This window comes from Nelumbo lutea, chromosome 5, assembly GCF_056320005.1.
Source record: "Nelumbo lutea isolate HS-2025 chromosome 5, American lotus-T2T, whole genome shotgun sequence".
NCBI lineage: Eukaryota > Viridiplantae > Streptophyta > Magnoliopsida > Proteales > Nelumbonaceae > Nelumbo > Nelumbo lutea.
This window is the reverse complement of record NC_142688.1, coordinates 30041406-30062806: the sequence shown is the minus strand read 5'-3', so window position 1 is coordinate 30062806 and position 21401 is coordinate 30041406. Positions and strand designations below refer to the sequence as shown.

General features: G+C 37.6%; 1 protein-coding gene across 3 annotated transcripts; it reads left to right on the top strand.

The window, feature by feature from the left end:
- The first annotated feature begins 1946 nt into the window (after nt 1–1946).
- LOC148851376 (protein CELLULOSE SYNTHASE INTERACTIVE 1-like) lies at nt 1947–19652 on the top strand. 3 transcript variants are annotated; one of them, XM_088946642.1, is made up of 9 exons: nt 1947–2192; nt 3026–3185; nt 3806–3932; nt 6016–6089; nt 9109–12169; nt 12408–14952; nt 15925–16379; nt 18921–19037; nt 19178–19652. In XM_088946642.1, the coding sequence occupies exons 3-9, from the start codon at nt 3903–3905 to the stop codon at nt 19316–19318; spliced, it is 6423 nt and encodes a 2140-aa protein (XP_088802768.1). In that variant the 5' UTR covers nt 1947–2192; nt 3026–3185; nt 3806–3902; the 3' UTR covers nt 19319–19652. The 3 variants fall into 3 exon arrangements, with proteins under 3 accessions (XP_088802768.1, XP_088802769.1, XP_088802770.1); XM_088946643.1 differs by lacking the exon at nt 3806–3932; XM_088946644.1 differs by lacking the exon at nt 3806–3932 and having other exon boundaries at nt 2013–2192; nt 3018–3185.
- The last annotated feature ends 1749 nt before the right edge of the window (nt 19653–21401 follow it).

Below are 21401 nucleotides of genomic sequence, written 5' to 3'. Positions count from 1 at the left end.
TAAAATTAATTAAAATTTACAATCTATTAAAAAAGATTCAAACATATTCAACCATATTTTTTAAACATTAATATATAGACGTATGTGTACATATATAATGTATACATACATATACACATATATATTAGTGGGGATCACATGAAAGGTGATTGGGGTCCCCGCGGGGCAGGGAGTGCTCTCCCCATCCCTGCTAATGGGGATGAAAATTTCCCCATCCTCGTCCCTGCGGGGGGAAATCATCCCCATCCCTGCCTCATTTGAGACGGATCCCCATGGGGATCGGGGAAATGGGAAAAATTGTCATCCCTACTAATTAGGTTGGTTTCTATAAAAATAATATAAACTTTATGAAAACCGAAAAATATAAAGGATAATTTTGAAAAATAAATCAATTTTAGAAAAAGATTAAAAGGGATTGAAGAAATGATTCATATGTAAAAAAAAATTAAAAATTAAACATTTTAGTCAAATCACATAAATATTTTAGACATTTTCATGCCTTTTTTTAAAGGATTATAACAAAAAGGATCTATTTGCAGTTCAGGAGGTTATTATAATTATATTAGAGGTTTCAGCAAAAAAATTACACAAAACGAAAAAAAAAAAACTTAATAATATGGGCGTTTGGACACAAAATCTTGAATAATACATGTCACTTATAGTGACTTAAATAATACAAAAATAAATAATAAAAAAGAATTCAATTAACAACCGAAAGCCAAAATAGAAAAAAGGACAAGGGCATACAGCTGCAATAGCTTGAGACCTTCGGTCTATTGTTGATTGCTAGTTGGATTGAGATTTTCTCTATTGGTGATATACGAAACGATTCTCCTGCTATTAGATTCCAATCCAACACTCAATCCACATTCTAACTCCGACTCGAGACCTTCAGTCTATCACCAATCACCAAATATGGTTCACATCACAATTCCAATCCCACCCAAAGGACATTTATTAAAACATCTCTTATAATTTTATGAATTTATTAAAATACGCTATACTTTGTATCTAGTTAAAACACCTCTTATATATTTTACCCTATGTTTAATCCATCCATTAGATAAAAGCACAAAATTAGGGTTGTCAATATAGGTCGATTTCAATCCAATGGATCAGACATGAACCCTAACTGATTGCGTTGGTTCTCGGCCTTGATGTAGTGTCTCAATTATTATCCATTTGGGATTGGGATTGGGTGGATTATTTTTTATTCAGAATCAATTATAGTTAGTACTAAACCGATTCAGACCCAATCCAAATTATATAATATTAAATAAATTATATACACAATTTATATTATATTTAATATATATTAAATAAATATATTTATTTATTATAATCTGATCTATTAAGTTAGATCCGATTGTCACAACGACCGATCAATTTGGTTATGAATCTTAAAATTACAGACTCTATTAGATCAGATCTAATTTTAGGTCTCATTATTTTATATTAGATTAATTCCAATTCTAGCTGGTCCCAATGCAGACCTGATTCATTTACAACCCTAAATAAAATGAAACGAGAGTTTTAACCCTAACGTCTGTTTATACAAGTTCAAAAAAAAGAAAAAATCAGAATGTTGATTCATCGTTGCAAATGAAGAATTTGGAGATCTGAACTCGAATTTGGAAGCCATAACTAAACATTCCTCGATATAAAATGTTAGAGCCTAGAGGTATTAGAAGGTAAATTGTGTAAACCAACCATGTTGTGATGTTGTAAGGTTTGGTAAATCTGTAAGAATGTCGGGGTGTTTTGGCAAATGAACCAAAAATAAAATAAATAAATGCGATAGAGATTCTTTCCCAAATTATTTCTACTGGTTAAACTGGCGGCTCGCTTGTGCCTGTGCCCTGTGGGAAGCTGCTAAAATGAGCTGAGGCTGAGCCGTAGATTTGTCGGCGGGAGAAAAAGCCCATTCTCGTAATCTGGAACACTGCACTCTACGCAGGAAAAGCCTCCGCAGATCTTAAATAAAATCCATTTAAAAGAAAAAAGAAAAATCTGGCAAATTGCATCTTCCCCCGTCTATGCTGGGGTGAGAAGCCGCTGCTAATGCTCTGTCCGAAGTCCGAACAAGCACTCGGATGCCCCATCTTCATCTAATTCTCTGCAAATAAATTCATGCATTTGAGAAGACGTTGCTTCCATCCGCTGTTTTAGTTCCAAAGGACGAGTCTCAGAAGGTGAGGGACGGAACATTCTCTGTAATATTTAGCGAAAAAAGAACATTCTCTGCAATGTTCTGATTTCGATCTTTCTACATTCACCGCATTTCAATCTTTGAATCTTTCTCTTTTCTTTTCGGATTTAATACTTGCATTGTTCGGAGCTCGAGATGTAGAATTTCTCGTATTTCTTTATGGTCTCTGAATCTCAGCGACATTGATGACTAATCTGGTTGTTTTGTGAAAGATTTTGCGGAGATTGAGTTGTTGAGTCGGCATGCTTTAGCATTTTTTGTCTTGAGAGGTGTAAATATTATTACTTCTCTTTTATTTTGTTGTTTTGTTTTAGTTTTCTTTCAAATTCTTTTGCGTCACTCGATTTTTGAGTGGAAAAGTCGAAGCATTGGCCTTTGAGTTGGAGAACAGCCTATCTGGTGGGTTTTATTTTTCGGTGAATTTGATCATTTCATTATGTTTCTTTCGAATTTGCTGAGATTTGATATGGATTGAGAAATCTCTGGGATCGGACGATTTTGTTGTTGTTGTTGTTGCTGCGGGGTAGCATAGTCGAAGGTAGGAAAGTTGTGCTCTTCTTGATAGATGACTTTACTAGGGTTTTGCGTGTCACTAGAGATTTTGCTCCTTCCTCTGGATCTGCCATCTTCTTACTCCAGAACTCGGGATTTTGCAGTGCCGCAGTCTATTCTGTCATTGGTTTTGAAGATCAACTTCTCGATTAGATTCATTTTGTTTCAGACTTGAGATCTTTGGTTTTTCTAGCAGTTAGCATTCGATATGCATTTTCATGTCTGCTTTCTTTATTTTATATATTGAATTTTCTAGTTTTTCAGGAGGCTTTTCTTTTTTGATGGTCGCTCCTCAGTAGATCTGGAGGAGAGCAGTGTTCCGGATTGATTTATTTGGAGGTCCAGAACCGCTGCAAAGCTGGCGACGACACTGACGTGGAGGTTTGCTACCAGCAATGGTAGCAGCCATGGAACTAATGACGCGGTACTTCTCCGCTTATATATTTTCTTTCCGGTTGAATGGTAAATTTTGTTTAGGTGTCAAAATGGAGTAATCTTTATAGGCTTAGTATGAAATGACACTGTCTAGATCTCAAGATGCATACCCTTGCCCTTATTGGTGCTCAAGATTCCTACCGATAGTCTTTGACTGGGATTGTTATAGTTACATTTCTAATCTAATTACGGTTTTAATTCTAGCTTTGAATTCTCTTTAGACTCTTGTTTCTTTGAGCTGGTACTTAGTACTCTGAAAAAACAAACCTATCCATTTCTTCTCAATTGTGAGAAACATATTTTTTGATGTTTATTAATATGTTTATTGGATTCTCTAGACTCTTGTTTTTTTTTTTATGTTTATTAGTTGTGAGAAACATATTTTTTGATGTTTGTATGTGCAAATGCTGAGAATCAGCACAGAGATGGTTTATGTGGACACCATTTCTGGGAAATGACATTTCATGCTGTCTCGCAGATTCTTGTTGTAGAAATGTTCTACCACTGCATGATTACAGTTAGTTCTTAAAAACTGTTTCATTTGCATCCATTTAGTATGGTTGTGGATTTTTCTTGACCAGCAGCTCTAAGGCTCTTTCTTCTTTTTAGGTCAGTGAAGCATTGCCTTTGTAATATTAAATGGCCATGCTTCTGAATGAACTGAATTTCCTATTGGCTTTTCTATAATGGAGAAAATTTCATCAAGATGATGTACAAAGTGGATAGCAGACAAATGGTATGAGTCATCCAAGTTGTATTAGATCAAATCCTTAGTTCTTATACTGGAAGAGAAGACTTGTTATGCACGCTTTCCTGATTAACCCCTGATCTTACCAACTCATCAGCAATGACATTCAGCTTTCTAGGAATTTATCTCAGAATAGAAGGATAGGTACCTAAAAGAAGTCCAATCTCATTAAGCATATATAAGTCTCAATTGTCCCAGTGATTAAAAAGGCATGTGGCACACATAAGAGTACAGGCAAAGCGCATTTCAAGGTGTGTGCCTCACCGAGGACATCCCCTTTGAAAAGGTCTGTGACTGGTGCACCTTGTGCCTCAGCTCAATTGTGTGCTTTTGCAAGCTAAGTGGCTGAGACCCCTGACCAACCCCCCCCCCCCCCTCCTTTTCTAATGTTCTCTCATCCTTCTTAATATGAGGACATTCTTCATCAAACATCATTTGATTCCTAATCCTAAAAGATATGGAATTAAAACTAATATTTTTTTGATAGATGGAATTGAAACTAATATTACAAAGCCAATTTCTTTATTTATAGACCAAAAATTTAGGGCCCTGACATTGACTTGTTTGTGCTTGCCTCAAGGGGCTTGGTGCAGAATTGGCTTGTAGAATTAGGAATGCAAAATGTTTAACATCACATTAGCTACATGAAGTAATGCATTTAGGAGAGAACACATGCTTGAATTGTTAGGTGCTTGAATATGTTTTGTATATTATGCTTATATATTTTAATTTAATTTAATAGGTTTTTTAAAACATTTAGTTTCTTTTAAAATTTAAGTTTGCATTTTTTATTAGTACTATTTTTAGTTTTTTGTTTTTTTGAATTTTGAAAAATTTTACACCTTGCCTCAAAAAAGGAGCATGACTTGGGCACAAAAAGGCCCTTGTGCTTTTTCAAACACTGCATTGTCCTCTTCGTATAATCACTTATGAAGCTTGTCATTCTTTTTGGAGAAAGTCCAATCATATTCTATTTATTTTCTGTCAATGTATATGCAAAGTCTAAAGTATTGGTATTTATTGGCCAATATGGTTCATATCTGTTGAGTATACCAACATGGGGTACAAGTGGGCCTGTATCCTTATGTTATCAGCTTATACTCCCTTGACTGGTCTACGTTGGGTGTGTAGATGCAGTCCCACTCCTCACCGACACTCATATTCAAGGAGTTCAAATTCAAATTTCCTCCCTCATTAACTTCTGTTTCTTCCCATTAACTCCTATATTTAAGGCTTACAAATTCAAGCAGTTGCTCTCATTAATTACATAGTTATCTCTCTCAACTATTGACACCCCCTAACATTAAGTGTAGTTATTATTATTATCTCCTTTTAACACCATTAATGGCACCTAATTAAATCTTTAGTTTTTCTATCCCCCTAGTTATCTCTACTCCCCATGATTCCCATGGTATAGAACTGCATGCATTTAGGAAGATTTGAACCTAGGTCTCTTGGTTGAAAGGCAACAAATTCACCACTACACAATGCTTAAATTATTGTAGTTACATGGGTTCTAGATTTTTTAACTTTTTCCTATCAACCAAAAAATAAAGTTTTGATTATTAATATTTATAGATGTCAAGTATAAACGATAATTATATTGGTTTGCTAAGATATACATGCACCTTTTAGTTCTTCCATCATTTCCTGCTGTTTCCTAATTGTATCTTGATGGTTCACACTTCACATAATCTTTTGAAATTGTCTTTCTTATGTATATGTACCCTTTTATTTATTTTAGCCCTTTGATTATGTTATTTATGTAGTATTAGGATTCACATGAGTTTTCCACATATATCCATGAATGTCTTAATTTTCTCATCATATCCATGCATACCCAAGGTATATCCTGATACATCTCTTAAAACTTCCTTTCCGATACTCTTTGCAATACTGATAATTTGGATGTTGTGCACATGTTTGCTCCTTTTTTCCCTATGGCTTTACCAATCTTACATTCTCTTTTTGATAACCAACACCATATTATGAGAAAATTAGAGTTGGGATAAAATTTTCTGCTTTTTTGTCTGATGATCATTCCCATCCTTTTTCTTTCTTATGGTAACAGGAAAGAAATGGGGACACAAAACATCAAGACTCAGAACCTCCGACTCCACGTTCAAGCATGAAGATTGGTACAAGGTAAGTAAAAAGTTCACTTTGATAGAAACATTGACAATTTGGCTAAAGCTGATATATCCTTGTTAGCAACCTCTGCTTATTAGGTGATATATTGTTCCAGAAAAATGTTTCTGCTGTTTTTTTTTTTCTTGCCCAGAAAATAGAAAAAAAAAGTATTCCCAAGGATGTTACCAAACACCACTTAAATTTATAACTAGGCCGATCTTTTAAGAAAAACGAAGACATGAAGCTTTTGTCAGATACTGTATGGATGAGAAATGCTGGAGACTTATGCAAAGCTCCCTCCCTCCAATTAAAGCATATCATGTTTGCTAAGCTTTTTATGGCTCACTGCCAAGCGGGAATTTGCATGAATAGGATGAGAAATGCATGGATGAGAAATGCTTAGACACATTACCCACTAATGGTAATTTGCATGAAGCGGGAATTGTGGTCCATGGGATGGACACATTACCTGTTAGGTTGAGCTAGTCATCCTCAGTCTAACTTTTTATTTCTTTTATATTTGTCTTGTTTTATTTTCTGAATAAATCTTCTTTGATCTATGCTTAACCAAAAGAAAGAATAACCATATGAGTGAATGGTACATAGAAAAAATGACATGTGAATATGCAATGGTGTCTGAAACAGCCAGATTTCTAGGATAGAGTGTGCTTGTTAATAACTTCCAATGTGACATTAGTTTTTACCAATGATTTAAAAGGCGTGCCTAGGCACACAAGTGAGGCGCATTTTGGGGTATGTGCCTCGCCTAGGTCCTAGGCGCACCCCTTTAAAAAGGTGCACGCCTGGTGTGCCCAGGTCCGAGAACCCCCTATTCGCTAATGTTGTTCATTCATTCATTGCAATAAAATATCTTCTTAAAAGGCAATGGAAGTTATAAAATCATGATTTTTTATGTGAGAAATAAGAATTTCAGACCCTAACATAAACTTGTCCGGGCTTGCCTTGAGGGGCATGGTATAAAGGCGACTTATAGAATCAAGAATGCAATATGTTTTACATCACATTAGCTACTTGAAGCAATGCAATTAAGGAAAAAAAGAGATTGTGGGTTTTACATGCTTGAAAATGCTTTATATGTTTGCTTTTATTTTTAAAATTTCATTTGAATATGCTTTACATGTTATGTTTATGTATTTTAATTTTAGATAATAGCTTTTTTAAAACATTTATTTTAAAATTTAAGTGTATATTTTTTATTAACATTATGTTTGTTTTTTTTTTTGCATTTTTTAAAATTTTTGGCAATTTTTTGAAATTTCTGACTTTTTTTTTTTGTAATTTTGCACCTTGCTTAAAAAGGCGCGCGCCTTGCCTTGCACCTTGCACTTTTAAAACACTGGTTTTTACCCACACAAAATTTATTAAATAAAGCCTATTTGAATTTTCCTTTAGGATCAGTTTGGAAAGAGTACAAATACAAATATGTAGAGTGTAAAACCTTGTATTTTGTATTATTTTATATGTATTTGTACTATTTCCAAACAGAGCCTTGGGAGTTTATGATATTATTATGGATCTTGGAGAGAATAAGCAGTGTTGCATTCACATTGACATGATAATCATTAATTGGAATCAGAGACAAGGAAGGAAACTTGAGAGCACTCTTCTCAGGACCAGTGGGGAATGGAGACTCCTTAAAGGCAGAATTGTACGCAGCCCTACAAGGTGTACAGATTGCAAGAGAGTTGGGATTGGAAAATTTGGTGATAGAAGGGGACTCCAAGGTGGTGGTGTGTTGGCTAAAAAACCCAGATTCAGTGATCTGGGCTTACAGAAATGAATTGGAGAAATTCAAATGGTTAACTCAGCAGATGGAGGTAACTATACAGTGGGTGGGGAGGGAGGCAAATGCTTTTGCTGATTCTCTAGCTAAACAAGGGGTAACTAGGGAACAGTTATACTGGGCCCAATTGTAAATTTATGATGTTCCTGTATCAATGAGTGAGTCTGCACCTCGCACCTCATTTTGGGATGCTTGTAATGAATTATTTATCATTTGCTTCTAATGAAATCAATAGAATTTTATCTATAAAAAAAATCATTAATCAGAATCTGACACATGGGTAGGAGTCTGACTTGGTAAGACAAAAGAACATGGACTTGGCAACATGAAATTAATGTATGTACTATAAAAATACTTAATATAATTCGAATTGTAACATCTTATACCTATAAGAAAAAAGGTCTTCAAAAGTAACTTGTCAAAAAAAAGGCCTTCAAGTATATCTTTGTTACTCAAGTAAGTTCTATATGAAAAATATCTTTCATTATGTACATTAGCTATGCTATTTTGTGTCAAATAAGCAAGGTAAAAAGGGAAATATCACATAGAAGTGTTCCTCGAGAATACATGGAGTGTCAGAAGTCTACCCAATGTCCAACATAGACATTTCACCTGTTTAGGGCATTCCATGCAACACTGAGGATAGTAGTGGGCTGCCATATGAAACACAGGTTTTCCTCTTAGCTGCTAATTCTCAAACTTTCTCATTACCATGTTGTGAAAGGAACTCACTTTAGAATTTGTTCTTAAAGGAAGTCTGAGATACTTTGGATTATCCATCTTCCTTGCAACTGAATAAATAGGTATAAACTGATATATAATCTTTTGATATATTGATACTTGGCCCAAGTAATCTCATACTTCTTGTAGACCCTTACTTTCACCATACAGTTGCATACTCTAATCTTGAAGCAGTACACTTGTGAATATCTTGTAGCTTTAAATAAAGTGAATTTCCAAGTTATTGTTTTGGAATAACTAAAATCTATCTTGTTAATATGCTTTGCTTTATTTTTTATGAATTCATGGTAGTGCCTCTTCTATTGGTTCATATTGAATTGTTTTGTTGGAAAGAGGCTCATTAAGTATATGCTTTCCCAAGTCTCTAGGATGATGATGGTGTTTATCTATGCTCTTGTCCATTATCAGTTCAGTTTTATGTTGTCTAGCATAAAGCAGTATTTGTTAGTAATTGCAAGTTTAGGATCTTATTCGTTCAATTTCCTACAGGGACCGTGGAACAATGGAGGACCCAGATGGGACCTTGGCAAGTGTTGCCCAATGCATTGAGCAATTGCGGAGGGGCTCTTCAAATGTACAGGAGAAAGAGAGCTCATTGAAACAGTTGCTGGACCTTATTGATACACGTGACAATGCTTTCAGTGCTGTTGGATCTCATTCTCAAGCAGTTCCCATACTTGTTTCTCTTCTCAGATCAGGATCACTTGGAGTGAAAATACAGGCTGCTACTGTATTAGGTTCTCTATGTAAGGAGGATGAGCTAAGGGTAAAAGTCTTGCTTGGGGGTTGCATTCCTCCATTGCTTGGTCTGCTCAGGTCCAGCTCTGCAGAAGGACAAATTGCAGCTGCAAAGGCAATACATGCTGTTTCTCAAGGTGGGGCTAAGGATCATGTTGGATCAAAGATTTTCTCAACGGAAGGAGTTGTTCCTGTGCTTTGGGAGCAACTACAAAATGGGCTAAAGGCTGGAAACTTGGTTGACAACCTGTTAACTGGAGCTTTGAGAAACCTATCTAGCAGCACTGAGGGGTTCTGGTCTGCAACAATAGAAGCAAGAGGTGTGGATATACTTGCAAAGTTACTCACAACTGGACAATCAAGTACACAAGCAAATGTTTGCTTTCTTATTGCATGCATGATGATGGAGGATGCATCTGTCTGCCCTAGAATCTTAGATGCAGGTGCTACTAAACAACTCCTCAAGCTATTAGGGCCAGGTAATGAAGCCTCTGTTAGGGCAGAAGCTGCAGGTGCTCTTAAATCCCTTTCTGCTCAGTGCAAAGAAGCAAGGCGTGAGATAGCTAATTCTAATGGAATACCTGCTTTGATAAATGCAACAATAGCTCCCTCAAAAGAATTCATGCAAGGTGAGTGTGCCCAAGCATTACAGGAGAATGCTATGTGTGCTCTAGCAAATATCTCTGGCGGCTTGGCATATGTCATCTCTAGCCTTGGTGAAAGTCTTGAGTCATGCACTTCACCTGCTCAGGTTGCTGATACATTGGGGGCATTAGCTTCGGCTCTCATGATATATGATAGCAAAGCAGAATCTATCAGAGCATCAGACCCTTTTATTGTTGAGCAGGTATTAGTTAAGCAGTTTAAACCTCGGTTACCATTTCTTGTGCAGGAACGTACCATTGAAGCTTTAGCAAGCTTGTATACAAATGCCATTCTCTCAAAGAGGCTAATGAATTCTGATGCAAAGCGTCTCCTTGTTGGTTTGATCACAATGGCAACCAATGAGGTTCAAGATGAGCTGATAAGATCCCTTCTCTTACTTTGCAACAATGAAGGCAGTCTATGGCGTTCCCTTCAAGGTCGGGAGGGGGTTCAACTATTAATATCCCTTCTTGGTCTTTCCTCGGAGCAACAACAAGAATGTGCAGTTGCATTGCTCTGTCTCCTATCAAATGAGAACGATGAAAGTAAATGGGCCATAACTGCTGCTGGTGGCATACCTCCACTTGTTCAAATTCTAGAGACAGGGTCTGTTAAAGCCAAGGAAGATTCTGCAACAATCTTAGGAAACCTCTGCAACCACAGTGAAGATATACGGGCTTGTGTAGAAAGTGCTGATGCTGTGCCTGCTTTATTATGGCTACTGAAAAATGGAAGTGAGAATGGGAAAGGGATTGCAGCAAAGACATTGAACCATCTCATCCATAAATCTGATACGGGGACAATCAGCCAACTAACTGCTTTGCTGACCAGTGATCTACCTGAATCTAAGGTTTATGTTTTGGATGCCCTGAAAAGTTTGCTTTTGGTGGCTCCCCTTAAGGATATATTACATGAAGGAAGTGCTGCAAATGATGCACTTGAAACAATAATTAAAATCTTGAGTTCTACGAGAGAAGAAACACAAGCTAAATCTGCATCAGTTTTAGCTGGACTCTTTGATTGCCGGAAGGACTTACGGGAAAGTAGTATTGCTGTCAAGGCTCTCTGGTCGGCCATGAAGCTTTTAAATGTGGACTCTGAAAAGATTTTAATGGAATCTTCATGCTGCCTTGCTGCCATTTTTCTTTCAGTTAAACAAAACCGGGACATTGCTGCGGTTGCTATAGATGCATTGGCCCCATTAGTTGTTCTTGCTAACTCTTCAGCTCTGGAAGTTGCTGAACAAGCAACAAGGGCATTGGCTAATCTTCTTTTGGATAAGGAAGTCCCGGAGCAGGCATTTCCTGATGAAATTATTTTGCCTGCTACAAGAGTATTGCGAAACGGCACAATTGATGGAAGAGCCCATGCTGCAGCAGCAATTGCCCGTCTCCTCCAATGTCGCTCAATTGATTCTTCAATATCTGACTGTGTAAATCGTGCTGGGACAGTTCTTGCACTAGTTTCTCTTCTGGAGTCTGCTAATATTGAATCTGCTGCCACATCAGAAGCACTTGATGCACTTTCTTTGTTGTCAAGGTCAAAAGGACCTACCATGCATATAAAACCTGCATGGGCTGTACTAGCTGAATATCCAAATACCATAGCTCCAATAGTTTCATGCATTGCAGATGCAACACCCTTGTTGCAGGATAAAGCTATAGAAATTTTATCAAGGCTTTGCCGTGATCAGCCTGTTGTTCTTGGGGATACAATTTCAAGTACTTTGGGCTGTATTTCATCAATTGCAAGGAGGGTAGTTGGTTCTAAAAACATGAAGGTGAAAGTTGGTGGAACTGCACTTCTTATTTGTGCTGCGAAGGTGCACCACCAAAGAGTGGTTCAAGCTCTGAATGAGTCAAACTCATGTGCCTATCTCATTCAATCTCTTGTTGAGATGCTCAATTCAGCACAAACATCTTCATTGCCAGATCAGGGGGATAGTGAAAACAATGAGGAAATAAGCATTTACAGGCATGGAAAGGAACAAACTAAAAATAATGAAACTGAAAATGGTACATCAGTTATTTCTGGTGACAGCTTAGCTATTTGGCTGCTTTCTGTTCTTGCATGTCATGATGATAAAAGTAAAACTGCCATTATGGAGGTTGGAGCAGTTGAAGTTCTTACAGACAAAATATCTCGGTGTTTGTCACAAGCCATTCAGGTATTTCAACCATATGGCTCATCTTGATATTTCACATGAACTGCACAACTTATTTGTTTAGTATGAGTTGTGCATGTATTGCTAAAATATGCTGTGATCTGTGAATAATATTTCCTTTGTTTTTTTTTTTTCATAATTGATATTGCTATGCATTTGCTTGGTATCATTCTTGATGTTGCATCAATGCTAATACAATTCTTGAGGCTTCTTTTGACTCTGTCCATATAATTTTGTGCAGAGTGATTTTAGAGAAGATAGCAGCACATGGGTTTGTGCTTTGCTGCTTGCAATTCTGTTTCAAGACAGAGATATCATACGGGCACACACAACTACGCGATCTGTTCCTGTACTTGCAAACCTGTTGAAGTCAGAGGAATCAGCTAATAGATATTTTGCAGCACAAGCACTTGCTAGTCTTGTTTGTAATGGTAGCAGAGGGACTCTTCTAGCTGTTGCAAATTCCGGGGCAGCCGCTGGGCTTATTTCTTTACTGGGATGTGCCGAGGTTGATATATGTGACCTTTTGGAATTGTCAGAAGAGTTTGCTTTGGTGCCCAATCCAGAGCAGATTGCTCTTGAAAGGTTGTTTAGAGTTGATGACATTAGAAATGGTGCTACTTCTCGAAAAGCAATACCTTCACTTGTTGATTTGCTGAAACCGATTCCAGATCGACCTGGTGCACCTTTTCTGGCTCTTGGGCTCTTGACACAACTTGCAAAAGACAGTCCCTCAAACAAGATAGTAATGGTTGAATCAGGGGCTTTAGAGGCTCTGACTAAATACCTTTCACTTGGTCCACAAGATGCAACAGAGGAAGCTGCCACTGAGTTATTAGGGATTCTATTTGACAGTGCTGAAATACGGAAGCATGATTCTGTATTTGGTGCTGTTAATCAACTTGTAGCAGTTTTACGGCTTGGTGGAAGAGGGGCAAGATACAGTGCTGCCAAAGCATTGGAGAGCCTGTTTTCCTCAGACCATATCAGGAATGCTGAAACTTCTCGACAAGCTATTCAACCCCTTGTTGAGATTCTTAGCACTGGCTTGGAAAGGGAGCAACATGCTGCTATTGGTGCATTGGTTAGGTTATTGTGTGAAAGTCCATCGAGAGCCCTAGCTGTTGCAGATGTTGAAATGAATGCGGTGGATGTTCTTTGCAGGATCCTTTCATCAAATTGTTCAATGGAGCTGAAAGGAGATGCTGCTGAATTGTGTTGTGTCCTTTTCAGCAATACAAAAATTAGGTCTACAGTAGCTGCAGCTCGTTGTGTTGAACCTCTGGTGTCTCTTCTTGTAACTGAGTTTGGTCCTGCTCATCATTCAGTGGTCCGTGCACTTGATAGACTATTGGATGATGAACAATTGGCCGAACTAGTTGCTGCACATGGTGCAGTCATTCCTCTTGTTAGCCTTCTGTTTGGTAGGAATTACACACTTCATGAGGCTATATCAAAAGCTCTTGTGAAGTTAGGAAAAGACAGGCCAGCATGTAAGATGGAAATGGTAAAAGCTGGAGCCATTGAGAGCATACTAGACATTTTACATGAGGCACCTGATTTTCTCTGTGCTGTATTTGCAGAATTGCTTCGGATACTGACTAATAATACAAACATAGCAAAAGGCCCATCTGCAGCTAAAGTGGTTGAACCCCTTTTCCTATTGCTATCAAGACCAGAATTTGGTCCTGATGGACAGCATAGTGTTTTACAGGTTCTTGTTAATATTTTGGAGCATCCTCAATGCCGTGCAGACTACAATTTGACTCCTCACCAAGCTGTTGAGCCACTTATCCCTTTATTGGATTCTCTAGCTCCAGCTGTGCAACAGCTGGCAGCTGAACTTCTATCACATTTGCTCTTGGAAGAACATCTTCAGAAGGACATGATAACACAACAAGTTATTGGGCCTCTAATACGAGTCCTAGGTTCAGGTATACCCATTCTGCAGCAGAGAAGTATAAAGGCACTTGTCAGTGTTGCAATAATTTGGCCAAATGAGATTGCAAAAGAGGGCGGTGTCAATGAGTTATCTAAAGTGATACTACAAGCTGATCCTCCATTGCCTCATGCCTTGTGGGAATCTGCTGCTTCTGTTTTATCCAGTATTCTGCAGTTTAGTTCTGAGTTTTATTTGGAGGTACCTGTTGCAGTGTTGGTAAGATTGCTCCGTTCTGGCACAGAAACCACAATAATTGGTGCATTAAATGCTTTGCTTGTGTTGGAAAGTGATGACTCTACCAGTGCTGAGGCAATGGCTGAAAGTGGTGCTGTGGAGGCACTTTTGGAACTTCTCAGGTGCCATCAGTGTGAGGAAACTGCAGCAAGACTGCTGGAAGTGTTGCTGAACAATGTGAAGATCAGAGAAACAAAAGCTGCTAAGTCTGCAATTGCACCATTGTCCCAGTACCTGTTGGATCCACAAACTCAAGCTCAGCAAGCAAGACTACTAGCAACCTTGGCTCTTGGTGATCTTTTTCAGAATGAGGCTCTTGCTCGAACTATGGATGCTGTTTCAGCTTGTCGAGCTCTGGTGAATCTGCTTGAAGACCAACCCACAGAAGAAATGAAAGTGGTAGCTATATGTGCCTTGCAAAACCTTGTAATGTACAGTCGATCAAACAAAAGAGCTGTTGCAGAAGCTGGTGGCGTTCAGGTTGTACTGGATCTTATTGGTTCAAGTGATCCAGATACATCAGTTCAGGCGGCAATGTTTATCAAACTGCTCTTCTCTAACCATACCATTCAGGAGTATGCTTCTAGTGAAACAGTGAGAGCTATAACTGGTATATTTTCTTATCTCAGTTAGTATTGTAAAAAGTTCTACTTTCAATTTGATCTTTCTTTTTAGCAGATATGTCTGTTACTATTGTAATGGATGTTTGTAGCATTATATTAGAAGTTATGCTTTGTTCTTTCTTCTTGGTTGACCTGTTCTCCAGTGTCTTATAGTTCTAGAAACTTGATTTCAAGAGAGGAAACATATGTTTAGTTTCTTGCAACTTATGTTTTATTTATGTTATATTGGGTTAGCTTTCCTCCTCCAACAAGCCTCATCCAGTTTTTGTGTTTGACCATAGAATTCCTATTCTCCAGTTCCACAACATTTGGAAATGCTTCTCTGTGCTGCTTATGCCTCCATTTTGCTACATCTAGGGCCATTTCCTTTGTTCGAGAAAGAATAAAATTTTGCCTTTGACTGGTGCATTCACTGGTCTCTTTTTGAATGACTGCATTCCCAAGTGTCTTCAAATCCCATCTTTCTTTCCCATCAATAAAGTTTCCTGATAAGTTAATGATAAAAAAGGACTTGAAGTCAGTTTAGATGTAATAACAAGGCACCATATTGTGTTGAGATGAGGTGCAGGAGTGGTCTCTGGAGTCTGGACCATGTGCCAGAAAACCACAGGAATATCTGGTTGTTTTTGCATCAAGGCTTCAAAAACTCTCAAACAGCTGAACTCTCTTTAACCTTCAGATCCATGAATTATTTGAAGCTTTCTCTAATAGGTTAAGAAAATGTTTGATTTTTTACTTGGGAGCATCTATCTATCTAAGGCAGGTTGTATGGAGGTCAGATATATGGTTTCAACTATTGTTGCCTGAAAGTATATTATTGGTTCTTTACATGTCTGTATTGCTGTTATTGCAGTATTGCATCTTTCTAATATAATTTATGGAGAAGTTACTAAAAGTGCTGTTTCGTGCATGCAATTAACATTTTCTGCTATCCATTTGTTCCTTTTGCTTTCTTTCAGCTGCTATTGAGAAGGATTTATGGGCCACTGGAAGTGTAAACGAGGAATATCTGAAAGCTCTAAATGCACTCCTTAGCAATTTCCCACGTTTGAGAGCTACTGAACCTGCCACACTTAGTATTCCACATTTGGTCACGTCACTCAAGACTGGCTCAGAGGCAACTCAGGAAGCTGCTTTGGATTCACTTTTCCTTCTCAGACAAGCTTGGTCAGCATGCCCAGCTGAAGTCTCCAAAGCTCAATCAGTTGCTGCTGCAGAGGCAATTCCTTTGCTGCAATATTTGATCCAGTCTGGTCCACCCCGATTTCAGGAGAAGGCAGAGCTTCTATTGCAGTGCTTGCCAGGCACATTAATGGTAATCATTAAGCGTGGCAACAATTTGAAGCAATCAGTGGGAAATCCCAGTGTCTACTGCAAACTCACACTTGGAAACACTCCACCTAGGCAAACCAAGGTAAAGTGCTTGAGATCCCATTCATTTGTTTCCCATTATTGTTCCCCCCCCCCCCCCCCCCCCAAAGATCACGTAATTATCAGTTGAACTTTTTAATTCCCTTTTCTAACCACTTTGACTAAAACTGAGATTCAAGATTCCAAGTCCACATTCTTTAATTAGCTTTCTCAAAAAAGGGAGCTATTCTAAAGTAGATTTCTTTTGTCAATATATGTTAAAGGGAGTAATAATCTTGTAGCAAACTTGGTTTGAAGGAAACCTGATATTCATGTTAATTTAGGGTTTCCAATCTATATTTATGTGTGGCCACATGGGATTGGAGCTCAATGTAATAGGTTTAGAACATCTGGAACAAAAAGTTTTTACAAGGAAATTCTTTGACATTGGACATCGTCCAAGTTTTGACTCACCAACTTCAGAGTCTTGTTCCATGGTTGTGCACTTTTATGAACTAGTGTGTTGATACCAGACCTTTCTTCGTCTACATCAAAATATTTGGACATCCAGACTAACAATTTTTTTGACTTGCATTGATGGTGTCTGTTCAAAATGGAGGCTTTAACCTTTGTCACCACAAAGTAATAATACTAGTGCAGAATTTGGGCAGTTCTAGAAGGAGCAAGAACGACCAATTCTATGAACCTTAGGGAAATCCAAAGTGGTGAAAGGATGGCTTTAGAGAAACCAAGAAGGCCCTTGGAATTATAGATGTGCAATAAGGGAGGCAGAGGAAATTTTGAGTGATCTCAGTGCCACAGCAATTTGGGCACAAAGGTCTGCAAACTCTCTAACTGACTCATTAGCTAAGCAAGGGTTATCCAAGAATCATTTATTCTGGGGACTATCCTATCCCCAAAGGGTTTTTTTTTGGGGGGGGGGGGGAGTTCTATTTCTAATTGGGATTAATTTCCCAAGGGAGGGAGATGCTACATTGGCATTGACTGTTCTAGTGTTGGTGAACTGTTTTCCACAGCGGGTTTTGCTTTGGCCCTCATAACAAATCTTTATGCTTTAGTAATCATATTATTTTCCAAAAAAATGATAATATTAAAAGTTGTGGAACATCTTAGAGAATCTCATGTACCCTCCATTATTCAATGCACTTTTATTTTAGCACAAATTGGAGATTCTCTGTCTCAAGGTGGCTAGTATCTTTTCTGTTTATGATCTTTTAAAACTATATGCCCTAGATGCATCTTGGGATATCATTTTTTCTGCATTTCCTGAATGAGTATACTCCAAGAATGGCTTCATGTAGGTCACCTAGACCTTTTGAAGAATGGTGCTTGCATTAAACTTTAGGCAGTTATCTAGGTGTCTAGCAGTATTGTTTCTTATAATGACTGGATAATGCATGTGTATTGTGCAACATATCATCTTTCAGCTCTAAATCATCCATAAAGTCTAAAACCTTGGTTGTTTTCCAAATTTTAGGCTCAGTTTGGAAAGAGTACAAATACAAATATGTACAGCATAAATACATACAAAATAATATAAAATATAAGGTTTTGCACTCTCAACATATTTGCAGTTGAACTCCTTTCAAACTCAGCCTTAAGAACATATGAATATTTGTTTTAATTTGTCTTACATTTTCTTATGTGACTTGTATGGGAATTGGAGTAGCCAGTAGTAAAATAAATGATATTATGTAGTGCGACAATAAAACAGTACATATTCATTAATATTAGAAATGACAGCATTCTCATTTAATCAACTTGATAAATTGAACATGCTGTCATATCTATGAAATTGATTATTTGAGAATCCATACGCTTGCTTTGCTGCTTGCAAGTATTTTGTCACATGCCTTGCTATGTGGAACTTGAACTGTTATTATGCCCCCCACCCCAAATATACACACTTTTCATGCAGAAATGCTCAAATGTTAGGATTTTGAAATGTTTAATGCTTGAGTGCACAATGCAAATCACCCAGCTAAAGGGCAGGCCTAGGTTAACCTTGTTGCTTTGACAACCATGGCAACCATGCAACTTTCTTTGTCACATTCATTTGGTGACATTTAGAATGAGTTTGATGATCAGATGAGGTGGTTGCAGAGTGACCCACAAGCGACCTGTTGTGTCTGTCATACATGGCATCAAAACATAGAGAAAGCGCAGAACTATTGGTTGAATTGTCAATCCAATTAAATGATAGATACAGTAGGACATTCGTGTTTTTGCTCGAAAAGAGTGCACTAATTAAATCACCACTATTTATTTTGATAGAAAATATACGCTTCATAGGATTTTGTCATCTGTAATGCTTCATGGAGGTGGCAGAGCATGTGGAACCGCCAATTCAATGACCATTCTGTCATTCTTTAATTGTGGGTTTAAGAATGACAGGTTAAGTTTTAAGATGTTATATCTTCCAACATTTAACTTGCATTATTTTATTGGAGCCCATCCTTGAAGCAGGAGTTTCCATTTTCTCTTGAAACCTCATTTTTTAACCTTCTTTTTACCTTTTGCAGCTAAAGATTACAACACGAATGGATAAAATTTACTGACCTGACTCTTGTCATTTGGTATTCAGGTTGTATCAACTGGTCCTACTCCCGAATGGGACGAGAGCTTTGCATGGGCATTTGAAAGCCCTCCTAAAGGCCAAAAGCTTCACATCTCCTGCAAAAATAAGAGCAAATTTGGAAAGGTAAATGACCTCTTGACTCACCACTCTGAATGGCTTTCAATAAAAAATGAGAATGATCCAAAGAGGAAGTTTCAAAGAGATTGTGGGTTTCGTTGCATCTTGTTGTGGAGGCTGATCAAATTATTGTAATCTAATTGCAGAGTTCATTTGGTAAAGTAACAATCCAAATCGACCGGGTTGTGATGTTGGGAGCAGTGGCTGGGGAGTACACTCTGCTGCCTGAGAGCAAAAGCGGGCCCTCACGGAATCTTGAAATTGAGTTCCAGTGGTCAAACAAATAGCAATCCATATTAGGGTAAACACGATCATTCTTATTTGTTGTAATTTTAACTGTAGGAAAAAAAGAGAGATCAGAAAGAAACAAGGGTGTATTTGATTTTTATTTATAATACCAGTGTATATAGTCTTCAGGGGAGATTTGTCATTATAGTTTTCTCAGCGCAGTGGTTAAACAATGGATTTATTGTCTCCTTAGGTACAGGTGTTTTCATTTATTCTTTTGTATTTTATCTTCTTTCTTATTTCTCGGGATTAAATTTGGTGAGGAGCAAATGTAGTTTCCTTATTTTGTAATTTGTTATTGATTGTGAGTGTGTTCATAAATTTTGCGGAGGATATCATGGGGATGGCCTTTCTTTTCTTCTCATCTCTTTTGTAACTTCTTTGTTAATTGGATGTTGAATTACGCAAAATAAGTGAATGGATTTCTATGGCGTTTCATTCACAACACTTTGTGTGCGGATCTCTCTCTCTCTCTTGGCGGGGATGTAATGTAAGTTGAAGTTCTTCTTGTAGCTCTGACAGTCAAAAAGACGTATTGAGCTTTTGACATAAGATCTGAACAGTCTGAAGACCAATTGGTAAGTGCACATATTTGTCGATCTGTTAGAAGACATTATCAGCCCGAAGACTGTTTGGTAAGTGTGAGTTATTGCACATTGTTGCTGATCTAGGCTACTTATGCATGTTTGACACTTGACCGATCATGGTTGGGTCACAGTGGCCCTAAACCATGGTGGACATGGGTCTTGTGGGACCCATCTACAATAATAATGTGTGGGCCTCATATATATTGAGTAATATCTTTCATTTTTCCCCTATGGCTTTAGCATTGGTGAGGTCCTCATGTCCTTAATATGGGGTCCACAAACAATTTGTGGGGCCCACTTGGATTAACTAACAATATGATAGTTGACCCATCATGGTTGGGTCACAGTGACCCAAATGACAGTGAATTGGGGGGCATTGTGGTCCCAGTTACCTTGCACTGATTCTAGTATCCAGAACACAGAAGAAGAAAAAGAAAAAAAAAATCTTATTGTACAGATAATTCAGGGTTCAATGGGACTACTTTTTTTTCTGGTTTCTTTTTTACCATTCCATTTCTTCTTGTCTTCTCTCAAATTTCCTTTACTTTTTCTTGGTCTGGTAAAAGACTCTCTCAGTTATCGATACATATTTAAGCTTGCCGGGTTGTGGGATTTGTGGATCCCTACAGAAATATCAAATTGATAAACTCAGGTGGCTTGCAAATTGTTTTCATGAATATCAAATTGATATGATTAATACAGAGTAGGAGTTTGAGAAATTGATAAGATTAACACAGCCCACCACCATGTGTCATTGTATACCTTTGTTCTTGCTAATTAATGTAACAATTAAAAAAAGTCTCCGTTTCTTAAATGATTAGGAGATTTATCATGACTGCTCTAATTTCAATAGCAACTTAAAATTATGAACATTTCTGTGTTCATTTATGGGCCCACTGCTTGGAGATATTTGGTGTTCATTGGTACTTTACTGAGAGAGAGAAATTATTAATGCGAATCCTCTTAACTTATCTTTTGAACAACCCATTCTTTCCAACATACAACGATAGGGCATCCAACCATTATCTTAAGATCCGATGGACCCCAATAATAGCCCATGAGACAGTTAGGATGGCCCACAAAAAAAATTGTTCCCTCTATTTATCTCCAATATGGGCCAGTTAGACTTTTCTGACATTATTCTTTAAGAGCTGATATAGTAAGGGAAATACCTTCCATGTTGAGTACAGAGAACCACCTGGTTCACCCTAATTTCAAGTGTTTTCATGCCACACAACCTTCTTGATGGAGGAAAAGATCAAAAGCATAGGTCTGAGTAAGCAAGATTCAAATAACCCAATCAATCAGCACTAAAAGATCATTTACTTCTTATCAGTCTCTGACATTAAAATCTGCAATCGTAAATCCTTATTACTTTCTATCTAAAGTCTAAATCCTAAGACTACTATTATGAGCCCCAACCATAAGATCAAATATCCACAAGAAGCATCCTACATTAAATATCTTTATCTGATACTTTCAGGTTAAAAATAAA